Source organism: Patella vulgata, chromosome 3 (assembly GCF_932274485.2).
Source record: "Patella vulgata chromosome 3, xgPatVulg1.2, whole genome shotgun sequence".
In the NCBI taxonomy this organism is placed as follows: Eukaryota; Metazoa; Mollusca; class Gastropoda; family Patellidae; genus Patella; species Patella vulgata.
Window position 1 is genome coordinate 50733302 of NC_065881.2, and position 16199 is coordinate 50749500.

General features: G+C 32.9%; 1 protein-coding gene across 4 annotated transcripts in view; it reads left to right on the forward strand.

The window, feature by feature from the left end:
• Positions 1–15967, forward strand: part of LOC126815550 (protogenin B) — a 50583-nt gene extending 34616 nt beyond the window's left edge. Inside the window, exons 8-19 of one of the 4 annotated variants that reach the window (XM_050541245.2) lie at positions 80–323; positions 1236–1391; positions 3107–3298; positions 3756–3881; positions 4164–4352; positions 4824–5198; positions 6150–6317; positions 6940–7092; positions 7659–7773; positions 8244–8448; positions 9511–9651; positions 10698–15967. In XM_050541245.2, coding sequence (XP_050397202.2) covers positions 80–323; positions 1236–1391; positions 3107–3298; positions 3756–3881; positions 4164–4352; positions 4824–5198; positions 6150–6317; positions 6940–7092; positions 7659–7773; positions 8244–8448; positions 9511–9651; positions 10698–11240 — 2607 coding nt within the window. In that variant the 3' untranslated portion in view covers positions 11241–15967. Of the gene's footprint in view, positions 1–79; positions 324–1235; positions 1392–3106; positions 3299–3755; positions 3882–4163; positions 4353–4823; positions 5199–6149; positions 6318–6442; positions 7093–7658; positions 7774–8243; positions 8449–9510; positions 9652–10697 lie in introns of those variants that run through there. The other 3 variants (XM_050541246.2, XM_050541247.2, XM_056099585.1) reach the window with 3 other exon arrangements.
• The last annotated feature ends 232 nt before the right edge of the window (positions 15968–16199 follow it).

Consider the following 16199-nt stretch of genomic DNA (forward strand, 5'->3'; position numbering starts at 1 on the left):
AGAAATAATTATGTTTTGACTTTCTTAGAAAATATGAAATTCTCGCTTTAATGAATGTATTTTATTGTCTTATTGTTAGGTAAGATCAGACAAGTTGGTGGTTTTATCTGCTGATCCAACTCACTCAGGTTATTATCAGTGTGTAGGAGAAAACAGTGTAGGACAAAATATGTCCACAGCTTACCTGGAAATATTTAAAACAGATGGTGCTCCTGAACCGCCTAATGATGTCAATGGCTCTGCTGTCTCGAGTTCAGAAATACTGTTGAAATGGTCTCCAACAGATAGTCAACTTCTTACTTACATGGTTTTGTACTCGAAAGGTATGTTATTCTATATATACCGTGGACTCTGTCACTTTCAACATCTGAATACTATGGCATTCTGTGAAATCTGTCATCATTTTCATGTCCCGATTTATTTCCTTATTACTTAACCCAAAAAAGTTTGGGTAGTCCATATTCTGAATATTCCGAATTACGACATCAATCAGCGGTCCAGTCATTAACATTGGATAATCCAGCCTTCAATCAATTATCGGTGATTACTATGATAATTTTATAATCTCTTCTTGGTATTCCATTTCTGATTTTAAAAAAAATGTTTAGATACATCACTATTCCACCATAATGAAGGTTTAATTCAAATTTCGGGAAAATAGAAATGAAACTGCCCGACAAAATGGCTGCTCTTTGTATGCAAATTGTGTATAAATATGTAATACAAAGGTTATGGACCCTCTAGAGGTCACAATTTTTATCCAATTTTGATGAAACTTAAAACATATCTTTATATTCCAAAAATCTCTGTCCCTTTTGATATTTGCGTATTTTAGACCATAACTTTCTTGATTATGGCCCCTGATTGTACAAAAAATCGTTTTTGTTTTTAGCTTGTTCTCTATCCATCTCTTGCAAAATGTGGGCAAATCCTGCCTGGCAGCCGCTATTACCTCTAATATATACAATTCACGGTGGCATCAATGTTGGCCAGGAGAACATTCTGGATTTTTCATGTCCTGATTCTCACTTGTCAGAGAAGGTTTGATAAGGAAACTATGACTAGTCATTAAATCGTATATTGGTAGTTGGTTAAAATGCGGCTGTCTCAGCTAATTTCTCACCCTCACAATAAAAATAAACATTACCATATTTTATTCCAAAAAAGGACCGAAGTAAAATATGATTAAGATGTTAAACCATTTCTCTTGCATTGCTTTATATATTCCATTACAGCATTAGGACAACTTGATACTACATTTGTTCAAATACCAGAATGTAGAGTAAAAGAACTCGATGCTCACACAAACTATACATTATTTGTCAAGAGTGTCAATAAGATGGGTGTTAGTCCAGCTTCAAAGAGTGTTACAATTCTTACAAAAGAAGATGGTGAGTACTATACATCGGTAGAAAATTAAATACATTTAGAAATTTCATTATTTCATAACACTCAAACATTGTAGTTTGACATCTTTAGGCACACAAAACAATGTCATCAGAGTATTTTTTGCAGGATTTTTTTTAAATCATATTTTTATTGTCACCACAATAAAACTTCAATGTGATCAATATCTGTTAATTTTTTATGCAGACATTTTTTGGTTCAAATTATTATAGTTCCGCTTGTCAAGTAGTGTAATTGTATGAGACAACATTTAATTCAAGTTTTTATGGGACTTTGACCGTTGCTTATTTTTAGACTATAAATATTTTTCAATGATCGATTGGGTGGTATAAACAGTTATGTGTATAGAAGTGCAAGGTTACATTTATTCATTCCAGTTTGTTTTGGGGGTTTGTTTGACATACAAACCTAGAGGGATAAGATACAGGGTATAGTAAATATCAACTTTATTAATGAACTGTGAACATAGTAACTGAGAAAGATATTTTTTTTATACACTCACATGGAAATGTGATCGTATATTGCCAACGCCTTCATCCATACGTTGGTCCATTAATTCTCTATAATTTATTGTGACACTCTACAGGCTACATTTATTATCTGATCAGTTTGAAATTTATATATATTGTTTACATCAGTAAGGTGAAGAATCCTATTCAATTTCCATCAATTACATCCAGAGTTATGGTCCTTGTTTTACTTTGTTGAACCTTGTGAGCAGTTATCATCCGATCTGTATTAAATTCACATTTATATTTAATTTAGTAATACGAAAAAGCTTATTGAATTTCAGTTATCGTCCAATCTGTATTAGATTTACATGCATTATTTAAATTAGTAAACCAAAGAAGCCTTGTGAATTGCAGCAATTTCTGTTTATAACTTCTAGAATTATGGCCGATGTTTCACTTTGTTGAATCGTGGGAATGCTCTATTGACAAAAGTAATCATCTGTTCTGTATGAAATTTACATGCATTATTTAGATCCCCAGATCCAAGAAGCCTATTGAATTTCAAGTTTCCATTAGTTTCTTCTAGAGTTATGACCCTTGTTTCACTTTGTTGAACCTTGTGATTTCTCAGTCAACAAAATTTATCATCCGATCTGTATGAAATTTATATGCACTGTTTAATTTCCATTAATTTCTTCTAAGAGTTATTGTTCTTGTTTCACTTTGTTGAACCTTGTGAATGCTCTTGACAAAAGTTATCATCCGATCTGTATGAAATTTATATGCATTATTCTGTAGATAACTTTTACATTTATGGCCCTTGTAAATGCTCCCATTACCTACAAAAGAATACGACAAACCTTGTCGACTGCTCGAACAATTTAGCTACTCTGGGCGTATGTTTTGTTGCCTGGCAACCCAATTTGATTATTAGATAAACATTTGCAAATGTCAGTAAACCACAAAAAATGAACATTAAGACAGATTGTAAGATGCACTGATTGGCTGTTCCTGTTGACAGGAAGTGTTTTCTTTAAACCTTAATAAAAATGTTAATGAGGCAAAAAAGATTTTCGTTAGCCCACATTTTCATCACCCCAGCCGTTGGTCCATCTGTCGCCCACTATAGTTACGACCTGATTAAATTTATAGACACTGTTTAACATCATGCGTGGAGGGGCCTGTTGATTTTCAACAATTTGCGATAACTACTGTGAAAAAAACTAAAATTTGTATTTTGATTTCAGTACCTGTGGTTGCTCCAAAGATAACTATGTATAGTACACAAGCTAATAATATAGAGGTATCTTGGGATGAGTTAAAACCTGAGGAAGCCAGAGGTGTCATTGCTAAATATAAGATCTATTTTCGTAAAACTTCTGATTTAATTCAGTATGATGATGAAATTGATGGAAATCGTAAATCATATCTGATCACAGGTTAGTAGCAATACAATATTTCAGTTCTTTTTATAAACTAAAATTACCATGTCAAATAACTTGAATATTTCTGGATAAAGAAGAACTCTTTAAGTTACTGGAGCTGACTAAGGAAATGTGTAATCAATTTGAAAAAAGCAACATACTGTATACAAATTGGTAGTGGCTAGGAATAAGTTTACCAGTTATATCTCAAGGGTTTCTTGGAACATTACTGTTAAAGACCCTTGTGCACATGAACATTATTTTAATTAAGATATACCATGTTAGTCCCAAAATGCAATAATTTTATGCTTGCTGTATCTGAGGGTAATATAAGTTTATACTAGTATATTTGACAGTAGTTATAAGTTTATACTGGTAACATTTAAATTTATACTAGTGTATTTTACAGCAATATACAAGGTTATACTATATATTTGACAATAATATATAAATATATTTTATGTATTTGCAGGATTAGAACCAGACACTGATTATGAAGTGCGCGTAAAGGCAGCTACTAGTGTAGGTTATCCTGATCTACCAGACACAAATTGGCCCTGGGTTAAATATCAAACACCAGAATATTATGGTGCTCACAGTAAGTTTTAATAAGTAGAATAGTTTATGATTATTGAGGCATGTTAAAATATTAAATACCAAACTGGGCATTTGATGCATGTAATGGAAGAACAGGATAGATTCTGTGGTTGGTTGCATTGTAATTCATTTTGATTCTAAAACAATGTTCGTTTCAAAATGTTTATTAGAACACAGTAGCGATAAACAAGAACTTGGGATATGTTTCAAATTCAAACACGACCCATGCCTCATTTTTCAGACAGAATGTAGTGTTTGTCATTCTTGTTTTTGTTTTTTTCAGTCCCTTTACCACCAAAACTTCGCTTTACTTTTGTCAATTCTACCAGTGCTTCCTTTACTTGGGAACAGAAAGGTTCAGATGAAAATACGTCTTTTGAACTAACATTCAGAAATCTAAAAACTGACACAACAATTCTGGACAAAGTTGTTCTCAAGGCACCCGAATCGTCCTATGTTCTTTCTAATCTAGGTGAGTAGGAGGCTTTGGTTAAATAATTTTCTGGGGATATATATGAGAGAGAGCACACACACAAACTAGGTCATTTCAGGACTAACACATGGTTCGCTACGCGTGCCTGTTCGTTATCCATTATCAGCAGTAAAATATCGCTGGAGAATTTCAATCGCAGCAATCAGGCAAAAATATAAGCTCGTCTTTCCATAGCATCAAGTCTATGAAACATCCTTCCCAGAGCCAAAAATAAGTTGAATTTCCTAATTTTGCCAACAAAATTTCCCAATAGTCTCCTATCCTTTTGTAATTGTAAAATATGTTGCAAATCAACGTGTTTTCTTCTTATTGAAGTGTTTGGGTGTCAGTTGGCAGTAATTATTTTGATTAGCCTCACTGATTGACAGGTAATCCACGTGATCGAATATTTAATATTGTACATCAAGTTTTGATTATCCTTTGACAGGCTATATACCCTTTTTATTCCAGAGAACAATACAGCTTATGAGGTAACCATGGTGGCAACAAATGCACAAGGGTCATCTTCTCCTGCTTCTAAGGAATTTTCTACCTCCGACAATGGCGTTCCAGAACCACCAGACAATGTTGATTCTGAGGCAATATCATCTAATACAGTGTTGTTGAGTTGGAGTTCAGGTCGTAGGGAATATGATACTATGTATGAAGTGTGTTACTATCCTACCAACAGTGAGAATTCTCTGAAATGCCAGGAAAGTGTCACCAATAATGCCAGAATTACAAATCTGAAGCCTTTCACTGATTACAGTTTTAAAATACGTACTAAGATAGTCAATCAAGACAGCATGTTTAGCAGAATTGTTAGTATACAGACTAAACAAGATGGTAGGTATTAGCCTATAATAGTCAATTTGCTTTCATCTTGTTGGTCGATACTTTGTGTCGAATGAACCTTCTCATGTTGTTAACTACATTTTCTGCCACCAGTTATTTGAATCTTTAAAATGCATGGTTAGATGGAAATTCTAATCTTTATAATGCAGATGTGAGGAAACTGAATGTTGGAGAAAGCACTTGTCCACATTTATCCTTGGATAAGATAAACACAATATTTATTCACTGATTTATCAATGAAGCCAAGAAAAAAAAATTCTTCTGGACTTCTAAAAATACATAGTAATGTACTTGATAAAAACTTTGGCCAAAACTCAGCGATTTTATTTTTAATTTATTTAATTGTAACCAATGACGTATATATTGTAATGTTTCTTGGTTCAGAGTCACCTCAAGGAGTTTCATCCCTTTTCTTTTTACTGTAAGACTATGAGATCTACTTTTATTTAACCACATTGGCAGTTGGAATTCAATATATGAGTGGGCTGTAGAAGTTAAACCCCATTTCATTTCATGTTATATGTTAAATTTAATCGTCCCATAGTGTATTCTGTAGCTAGTAAATAAACGATGATTCCAAAGTGACAAATAGGCATTTGTTCCAGGGTAAATGTTGAAATTTTGATGTGACCAAGGTGGTTAACTTGTTTGGTTCATAAGAGTTATCTGCCTTGCATGGAAGCCGGTCAGATTTCGAGCCATTTAAAAAAAAATAAAATAAAATGCCCAAATAGTTATATACTCAGAAATCAAACGCAGTCAGACTTCGCTTGTTGATGAATGAAGTTTTTATGGTCTTATCATATTATTTTAAAATAAGCCTCAAATATTGACTATTTGTTGGATTTTTTTCTGACGATGAATCAACCAACTGATTATTAGTTTTACCATGAAGCCCACTTGTTAATTTCTGATTGTAAATATGAATATTTGTTCTTTCAGTACCCAGTGCGCCTACTAATATAACATGGGAAATAGTCTCGACTGGTATTGTTGAGATAAAATGGGATCCACCATCAGAACCTAATGGTGTCATAACTTCTTACATTATCTTCTACAACCATGACAATTCACTACCAGATAAAAAATGGAATAATGTCACAAAGAAAGGTAGGAATTAAGTTATCATTTCACTTATTACTTACACAATTTTTGTAAATTTAGTTCAAACCACTTACTTTTATACACTCATATTGCAGTGTGGTAGTATATTGTTATTGCTCAAGGTATGATTAAAAAGAAAAATACAAGTTTTAATCAGTAAAATAGAAGACAAACGTATAATCAAACAGCTTTGCCATCTATCAACTTAATAAATTACACACAGCATGAACCTAAACTAAACTGTAAGGATAAAACATAGCATTGTAGGTATATAACTATGAGTTAAAAAGTGGCAGTAAAAGGGTTGGTTATTGAGAGATTAATGATTTTCTTTGTATTGTTGAGTCATTGAGTCAGATGTTGGCTCGCTAGCCTGGAGGTCCTGTGTTCGATAGATGTGTTGACCGAGAAAGTTCATCCAGGTTTCTGGCATGGTTCCCCCTTTGTCAGTGGTGTAAGACGGAGGACCTGGCAAGGGACAACATATAGTCGGTCGGATAGGACAAAAAAATTGAAGTCTCATGTAGGCCTACACATTGGATGCACATAAAAGAACCCCTGTCAGTTGGAGTTTGATATAAATGTAGTGCCCCTGTCTGTGCAAAATTTTCTGTATTGTATATTTTAGGTGTTATTACAACAGCTAGAGTTGATGAACTAACAGCAGCATCGTATTATGTTAAATTAAGTGCATGTACTGAAGCTGGACAAGGTAACCCATCACCAGTTATAACAGTTTATCCTGGAAGTTGTGTTGACGGCCATCATGACACTTGTAAAGGTAAGTTCAAGTTCCTGATCATCATTTGTATTTTTAGAAAATATCAAATTTTGGTGGGGGGAGGGGGGCTTAATCCATTCAAAAATAAACTCAAATTGATAATTGAACATTTAATTAAAGATGCATTATATTAGAGCTTAATCTACCTTTTTTTTCACTTCAAATGTTATATAAATTATTATTTAGACATCTATTCACATGACAAGTCTATAATCAACTCTCTAGATCAATGGATGGCACAGGTGTAAACGAATGGTATCTCCATTTAATGATTTAATTTAAAAATGGAGAACATTGCTACGATAACAAACAATCTATGTCAAAACTTCAAACAGTGACTGATAACGTCGCACAGAATAAAGTAATTTGAATGAAATTTTCTAGTTAATAATTTTGAATTATCTATTTTTGGAACAATTATATCAAGAACAGCCAGCTCTTTATATAAATCTTACATAATGCATCTTTAAGACAACAAAACCAAACTATCAAAGGTAGATAATCTCCCAGTTTGGATTCAATCGGATTAAAAAGATAGTAAAACAGTGTTTAATATTTAATTGTAGATGCTAGTATGATAGGATCATTTCTTACTAGACAAGAAGTTGGAATTATCATTGGAGTTACTATTGGGGTTCTATGTATAATCATCTGTATACTTGTTATTGTATTTCGGCGAAAGTAAGTATCAAATTATTATGTCATTATACAATTAAATGATTAATCCAATATAAAGTTTTATTTGTCATGACACACTATTCCAGACTAGAAGACAAATGTAGACTTTCAGACCATACACATTAGAAAAGAGTCTTATCCAAAGATATTGTTATCCAAATATGATTGAAATTTATTAATTCTAACCTAAGTTCTCACATTACGTTTATTGATTTCATGTCACATTCTTTATTGTCATGGACATGTTGGATAACTCATTTCAATCCATCAGGCTCTCCATATTTTGTTTTATTGTTCTAAATTTCTGGCTAAAGAGCACTATGAATTATAGAACACTATACATATCTTTCTGATGAACACTATAAATCATTATTCAACTTAGTCTAATTGATGTAAATATGTACAGTAGATTTGATATATTTATTATTTGCCTTGAAGACATACTAAAAACAGTTTTAATGTTAATGAAACAGGTTTAAAATGTTATTCAGATGTTTCTATAACGAGGATCATCTAACTTTACCACCGCCAACTTACCATGGTAACGGACATCTTCCTAGAACTGGTAACGGTCATGTCAACAGAAGTTCAGAACACATACCCATGGATCAACATGATGCAGATGCATTTACTCCCATGTTAACCAAACTACCAGAGAATGAACAATCAGACTCAAAGGTAAATCAAAAACTGACATCTGGTAATGAACTCCAGTATTTTGAATTGAAATAGTGTGGCATGTTGCCATTAGCTAAATTTATCAGTCTTGTCCATCCGTTCGTCCCTAATTCCTTATGGACACTCTAGGGGGAAGGGTTGTCACTCGATTAAAATTTTTAAAAATTGCTTATGTTCATGAGACAAATAAAAGCTATTGATTTTCTAAGATTGAAGATAATTACTTTCAAATTTATAGCTTTAGATCATTTTGAATTTCTTGTGGATGCCGTAGCTACTTATGTTATTGCAAGGAAGAAGTTTGTCAAATTTTTATTGATTTACGATAATTACTTTATGACATTATCTTGCAAATGCTCAACTGACCCTAAAGCAACAACCATTATGGACTGCTAGAATGATTTGCTGCTGTGGGCTTATGTTTTGTTCCTTGGCAACCTATCTTTGCAATTCTAATTTTCGCTTTCTAAATGCAAAGGGTGAAGTCATTTCCCAGCTTGGTATAGGGTACAAAATATGCTCCTTTGGAATGGTGACTTTTTCTTATGCATCCTTTTGAGCCACATTTAGTTTTGTTTAATTCTGTGGTTGCAATCTGTAACAGGGACTATCTTTTTACTGAGTTGACAATAAAAGTAATACATTCTATGAGAAATATTCCTGCATTTAATTGTATGAATTGTAATTTCACCATTGATATGACTGGATGTGCTGGCAAGACAGAAGGCATCTGAAATGATTTTTAGCCGTCTTGACACATGACGCATTCTCAATAAAATCCACATTCTATAACCCATGTCTGCTCCACCAAATTGTGATTTTCAGTATTCCCATGGAGTCAAATTCAATTATCTTTTGAGAAAGAATAGATCATTGGTGTGTTTACACGATTATGAAAACAGTATTCTCACTTGATATCGTGGTCCTCTGATCAGGTTTCATTTAGAATTGCAAGTATTTTTTTATGGGTATAGCATACCATACATGCACATCTTTAGTGGTATTCCTTTCACTTAAATGTCTCTCACTGCTCTATCTTCATGAACATTTTAATTTCTTCAGGGTGGAGGTAATATGATAGTCACTCCAAATGGTGTGAGAACACGAGGCTTCAATTGTCAAAATGGACACATAGCCAATGGGCATGTACCCACGTTTCCTAGCAGCAACAATAGTCATCTTGATGTCAGCAGCAATAGAGAGGTGATATATATATATTTTATTTTTAATTCTATACTACACACCTTGTTTGGTAATTTGAAAAATAGGAATGAATTGTAAAATGTTATATTTTTATCATGGTTATTTAGATAAAACCTTCATAATTAACAAATTTGTAAACATTTCTGCTCGATCTATGCAGTATTATAATAGTAAGTACTAGCAGAAACGTAGAAAACAAACATGTGGACAAGAATAAAACACATACATTGTAAGCCATGATCCAGTGATCAACCAGCCAGCTGTAAGTGTCCACTACTTTCAGTGGAGATTGCATTAGTTTAGCAGTAGAGGCAGTGTACCGGTTTCAAAACTCGGCACGTGTCCCAGAAGAATGTATATATATCATGCCTTGGTCTCACTTGTAGGTTAGTGCCTGCCCGATTGACCAGTAAAATCATGTTTGATCACCCCATTTACACCTTGGTATGTAAAAGACCTGTTGACAATTGCAACAATATACAAAAATTTATATTTTCATAAAATTTCGTCATTTCTCATAAAATGGAAAAATATTATAAAAAGAAAATATAAAATTCCACTATTTCTCATCAAATTTTTCAAAATATAAAATGAACCATAAATCGCTACTTCCAATGATAGATTTCTATACTAATGATGTGAATAAGAAAGTCACCCAGGCATTTTATATCTGCCAGCTTGCTGCTCTTTCATTTTCTATTTAACATAGTTCAATCACTTTTATGTGGGTATATGAACACAGTGCCCTCACAGAGGACTTTTGCCCTGTATGAGGGCCCTGTATGAATATAGAAGATGACTGCGACCTTTAATACCACAAGTGCTACTGGCAGGACGTTCTATTTATTTTCAAGAAATAATAATAATAGAACATTCTTATTTCTACAATGTTATTTATGTTTCTACAATAGAATACACACACATATTATAGAATATTCATTTCTACAATAGAATATTCATGTCTTACTATGGTTTTTCAGATTTACACAAAAATAAAATGTTAAAATTAGAACCTAGGTTAAACATGTTAAAATTTTATATATTAGCAGGAACATCATGGTTTGATGGCTGCTATGCTTGCCGCCACAGATGGCAGTGTGACTGGAGAGGGCAGTGAATCGGCCGCCAATAGCAGTAGTGTGATGGAAGGAGATAGTGGCTCCCTAGAAGATATAGATCGAAGTGTAGGAAGTGTAGGGGAGAATTTTGGAACAGCCACTCCACAACTGGCTTCTCCAAACAGTTTAGTTGATGGTGATCCATGTGTAATAGAGGCAGCAACTCTGGCAGTTATTACTGATACAGGACAGCCAACACCCAACATTTCACCTCAACACAAACAGCATGGCTCTTTACTCAGGAACAAATACCACCAGTCAACATCTACCTCACCTTCTAGGGTCAACAAGGAGCTGCCACCCCCTCCTCCAGATCCTCCTCGCTGCTCTAATACCACCCATCCTGACCTCACACTGAACTCTATACCTGCCAGAGTCCATGAGAACTCTTTGGCACCTCACCAAATACAAACAACGGTCCGTGATGGGAGAACCGTTTCTGCAGCTAAAAACTCTCACTCTGTTGTGTGATTTTTAATAATTTTTTTTTCTTTACAAATATATGAAAACGACTGACCTCAATTATCATGTGCGGGTGTAGCCGGATTATCTTACGGCTGATCGAAGCTGTGCTTCAATATGGATATTCACAACAAACTGAACATGCGGGTATTATACAAACTCTTTTATACTTTTCTTTTTGATCAATCAGCAGGAATTTTTGTGGTCAAAATACCTCATTGATTATATTATAACTGACTGAAGCTAGCCAACGGATTTCTATCAAAATAAGGACATTTTGTTTTGTGGAGGCTTGAGAGGTATCTTGTGTTGTTATTACAATAACAGTCTAGAAACATAGTAAATGAGGATCGCATTTTGTATTTGGTGTGAGGTGAAGTCAAAGGTTGGAGTTGAAGCTATGGCAGTCAATGTTTTAATGATATTGTTTACCTCAAAATATAAAAAGACTTAGTGTTTGGAGAGAGTGTGAGAGAGAAAGAGAGAGCTCAGGGTAGTACACCTTTGCTTACAAAAAGACAACAATTATGTTATATCTCAGTTACTGTATTTATATATATATAGTGACTGGACCACTTCAATTTTCATTTATATAACTGTACAGTTTCAATATAACTATTAGATTAGTTTATTACCAGTGTAATACTGGAGTTTGTGTACCATATGATCTTTGAGGTGAAATTAGCGTGGTGAATATTACAGGCAGCTTATCCCAATATTTGCAGCCAAAAACTTTACATACACCACTACATATAGGTGTTTCCCCGGTGAAAAATTTCCACGTCAATCGAACCTCAATTTATTTTTTTGTTTATTCATTGGTCTCATTCTGTTCTTTTCACGGACAATTAAAGTACAGTGCTGCACATAATTAACTTGTATAGGCCTATATGCTGACAGTTAATCAGTTGTGAAAACAAGTATTGTACAAAATGATAGACACGTTAATTTTGTAATATACTGAACTTGCTTTCTTTTCAAGGAAAAGGCTAGCCATTGCAGGTTCTGCAATGTTATTCATTATCTAGTATTGAAATAGTCTAAACTATGCTCAACACAAAGAAGTAGTTTTGTTTTGATTTTGACTTCATAGGGGTAACTGTCATAAACAAGCATATGATCGTGTTTATAAACAGTTAATGGTAATTACCCTTATGTGGCCACAGCCGGTATCTTATTCTGTTTATTAAAGGGAAATGTGTTTTATTTCGAGTTCTGCATTGGTGAAACTGTTTAAAATCAGGTAATAAATAAAAGAATCTGCAGCAGCTGGATTTCCCTTGTCTCTATTAACTTACAGTCAGTATATTAGAATGAGATCAATGAATGAACGTCTAGTTACTGAATGGTTTTGTATTTATGTATAGTTTGCCATCAATAACTGGACTTATTTAATACATGTAGTATAAACACTGTCTGTCCCTTACTCTGGGCAGCTGATATTATTATTATTAATCCTCTTTTATGTCCGACTATTCCTCTCGTAATTTTGTCAGTATTTATAGTAACTAATGACCTGAATGCCAGGATAACATTTTGCCTGTTTGATTTCCGCCCTGACTTTTCGCGTCGGGATTGTTACCTCAGTGTCGAATCTACCTCAGGTCACCACCCCTGAAATCGTCTCAGGGAGTTAAAGTCACTATTAAACTAGGGGTGGTGATGGGGCATGCTAAATTCCGGGTCATGTTGTGGTGGCTAGATGCAACAAAACCACGACATCAATTAACAGTACACCCCGCCTATGTTTTATAAGTACCGTGTGTGTGTGTACAGTTTATATATATGTATGATATAGCAGTGCTGTTGTAAATACTCATTGAACTTGATATGTTGAAGTAGAGTGATGTAGTTATATTAAGGTACGTCAAGTTCAGTTGGTATTTGACTGTAGATGTTGTATTGGAGCAATCATTTTATATTTTACTCTCTAGTAGACTCTCTATATAGCATCAGAGCAGGGGGTGAGAAGTAGTGGGCATTTCTTTATATGTTTTACATTTACTGGTTTTCTTTAAGGTCATTATTAATCGTCGTATATATTATTTTGATGTTATTATCATTATCAGAAAGTCTAACTGTTAAAATACCTCTTTTTTATTATGAAATTGTTTGAGTTTTAACTCTAAAACTTGCCAATACATGTTTTCATTAAGAAATGAAATTGCAATCGTGTCATGATTTTTCTAAAATGGTTTAAACCTTTAATCATTGATGTTTACAAAAATGAAATTAGTCTAAATCTTTATGAGCTCATTGCAAATTCAACTGATTTCTAGCAATTGTATAAAAAAACCTTTGATCCTTTTTGGGTTTACACCAACTATTAAAATGGGTCAGTCCGTCGCCGATCGTCTGTAACAATTTCTGAGACACAATAACTCTCCTTCTAATTGAGGTAGAATGTTCAAACTTGGTGTAGGTGTTTATTAGGTGAAGGCCTTGACAGTGTTCGATCATGCAGGTTTTCCACTAAGGCTGAGCAGAGATAAGCAATTTGATTGGTTAAGACTCTTTTAGAACATGATAACTTTGGGTCTAATTGGGTGAAAGTGAAGAACATAACAACTCTGCTTTTAATTGAGGTAGAGTGTTTAAACTTGAGAATGTCTTGACTGAGTTCAATGATTAACATTTTCCACTAAAACTAAGCAATTTCATTGGTCAATGCTTTGGTACAAGATCGCTTTGAGAGATGAAACTTAAACTACCAGGTACTCTAAAACCTTGACTTGAGTTGATGATGAAAATTTTCTGCTTAGACCATGAATGTGCAATTAATTAGTATGTGTCATCTATTTTGGGATTGCGGTGGGGAACATCAGCCTCACGTTTGGCTTGTTATTTTTATTATGGGTTTCTGTAGGAATTTTTTTTTCTTGGTCTTGTAGGCTAAGATCTTGATGCGTTCAGGATGTTATCACCTCATATTGTATTATATAGCATTGTTATGTGTATGATAATTATATTAATGTTTTGTTAACTTATTATATACCCTTATTGATAAGGTTAAACAGTTAAAAATATTAAATATAAATTATTAGTTAATTATTTTTATCATTAGCATATTTTGGTCTGTTGTGGAAATTATTTATGATTTTAAGTTCTTTTAACATTTGGTTGTTGTATTTATGTACACATGATTTTAATTATTGTTTCATTTTTATTTTTTGGGGAAAGAAATGAGTATCTTGAAAAGATTTATTTAATTTGTTCCAAAATTTTTATCATTCTTTTAAGTTTGTTCTTTTTGTTTATTTCATGTTTTGTTAGTTATTATTAAAATTTAATCAAAAACCACATGGACACTGTCAAAAAAATTAATTTGAAAATTGAACACATGAATGACTTTGAAATAAGGTTTCAGCAAAATTTGTGCAATTTTTCATCACTGCTATTTGTGTAGATGTTTATATGTGAACATTTATTATAGAACAATATCAGTTGTAGAGAATTTTCTTATATTTTTCGGTGTAATATTTGAATACCTCTAAACTAGATTTTATATTAACAATATACCTCATTTCAATACTGGTAAACATTGACTACAAGATATAAGCACATCTTCTCTTGTATCCAGTACAGGTACAAGTAAATATCCATAGGATATTTTAGCTACTGGTTATATCTCTATATTCAACAATGACTATTTTGTATATTGGTTACCATACCTCATATCCTTTAAATTTTCATTATGTAATTAATTGTATTATTATTTTCGATGATATGTTATAAAAAAGTCAATCAAAACTGTTCTAAGCGTTTAATTCATGAGATTTAAACATTCTTTTTCAGATTTCTTTATGAAATCAAGTTAATCAACAGAAATTGAAATGTATATTCTATATATACACATATATAGCAGAATAAACCACTTTCTATGATATACATTTAGTAATTTTTAATTTCATCAAATATATCATCATCAATATGCATTTATATTCATTTGTTTTCTCATTTGTTGTATTAATGAAATCATTGCCCTGGAATGATATATATTATAAATGCATGGTGAAACCCTGCTCTGAGAATGCTCTAGTTTCTGTATGTTACCATTGTATAATGGTATTATCATTCATGTACCTTCTGTATCGCATGTAAATTTCAAAATGGTACATGTTCATTTGTTTGTTAGCTAATGTAATTTTGTCGTCTGTCATGTACATTTTTTTGTCTGATGTATTTTCGTAACATACTCTCGCCACCTTTGTAAGTTCTATGGTTTAAATAGTGTATAATTTGTATAACTTAAGTAACAATGTTCTCGGCTAATAATTAGAAACATTTCAATCAAGGCAACAATTTATGCAAATTTTTATCTACATGTGTATTGCCTCAAATTTTTCGAAGGTCTATCGGGCTCCATTTAATATATGAATCTCTGTTAAATTAGCGATATTTCGACTGGTAGCAAGGTCTGATTTTATGACATAGTTTTATTTTGTTGATCGATTTTAAATTATATTGTTTTTCACTGTTGGCAAAGAAAGTGCTAAAGTCATAATGGTGACAAAATTTTATATTAAAACAGAAAAAAATAATATTTAGCAAGACCTTGGTTTTGCAGTAAGTCAATATTTATTTTAACTTGTTGTTCTAAAGACTTTTGGTATGAATGTATACAATATAATGTAGAATTTGACTGTGTTGTTTCTACTTTTAATGTAAACACTCTGTTCAGTGAGGGAGGGGGGCTGTTTATTCCTGTTATAAAGAAGGAATATTCACATATTTAATCAGTTGTTTGTTGTTATTTTATGATCATGAGATCGAGTTTTCTGAAGTAAAGAAAAATTAATAGAAGATAGGTTTGCCAGGCAACGGTACATACGCCCACAGCAGCTAAATCGTCCAAGCGGTCGACAAGGGTTGTCACATATTTATTCCTTTGTAGGTAATTGGGGGTCTTTACAAGACAGTGCCATACAGATCAGATTATAATTTTTGCCATTTGAGGGTTCACAAGGT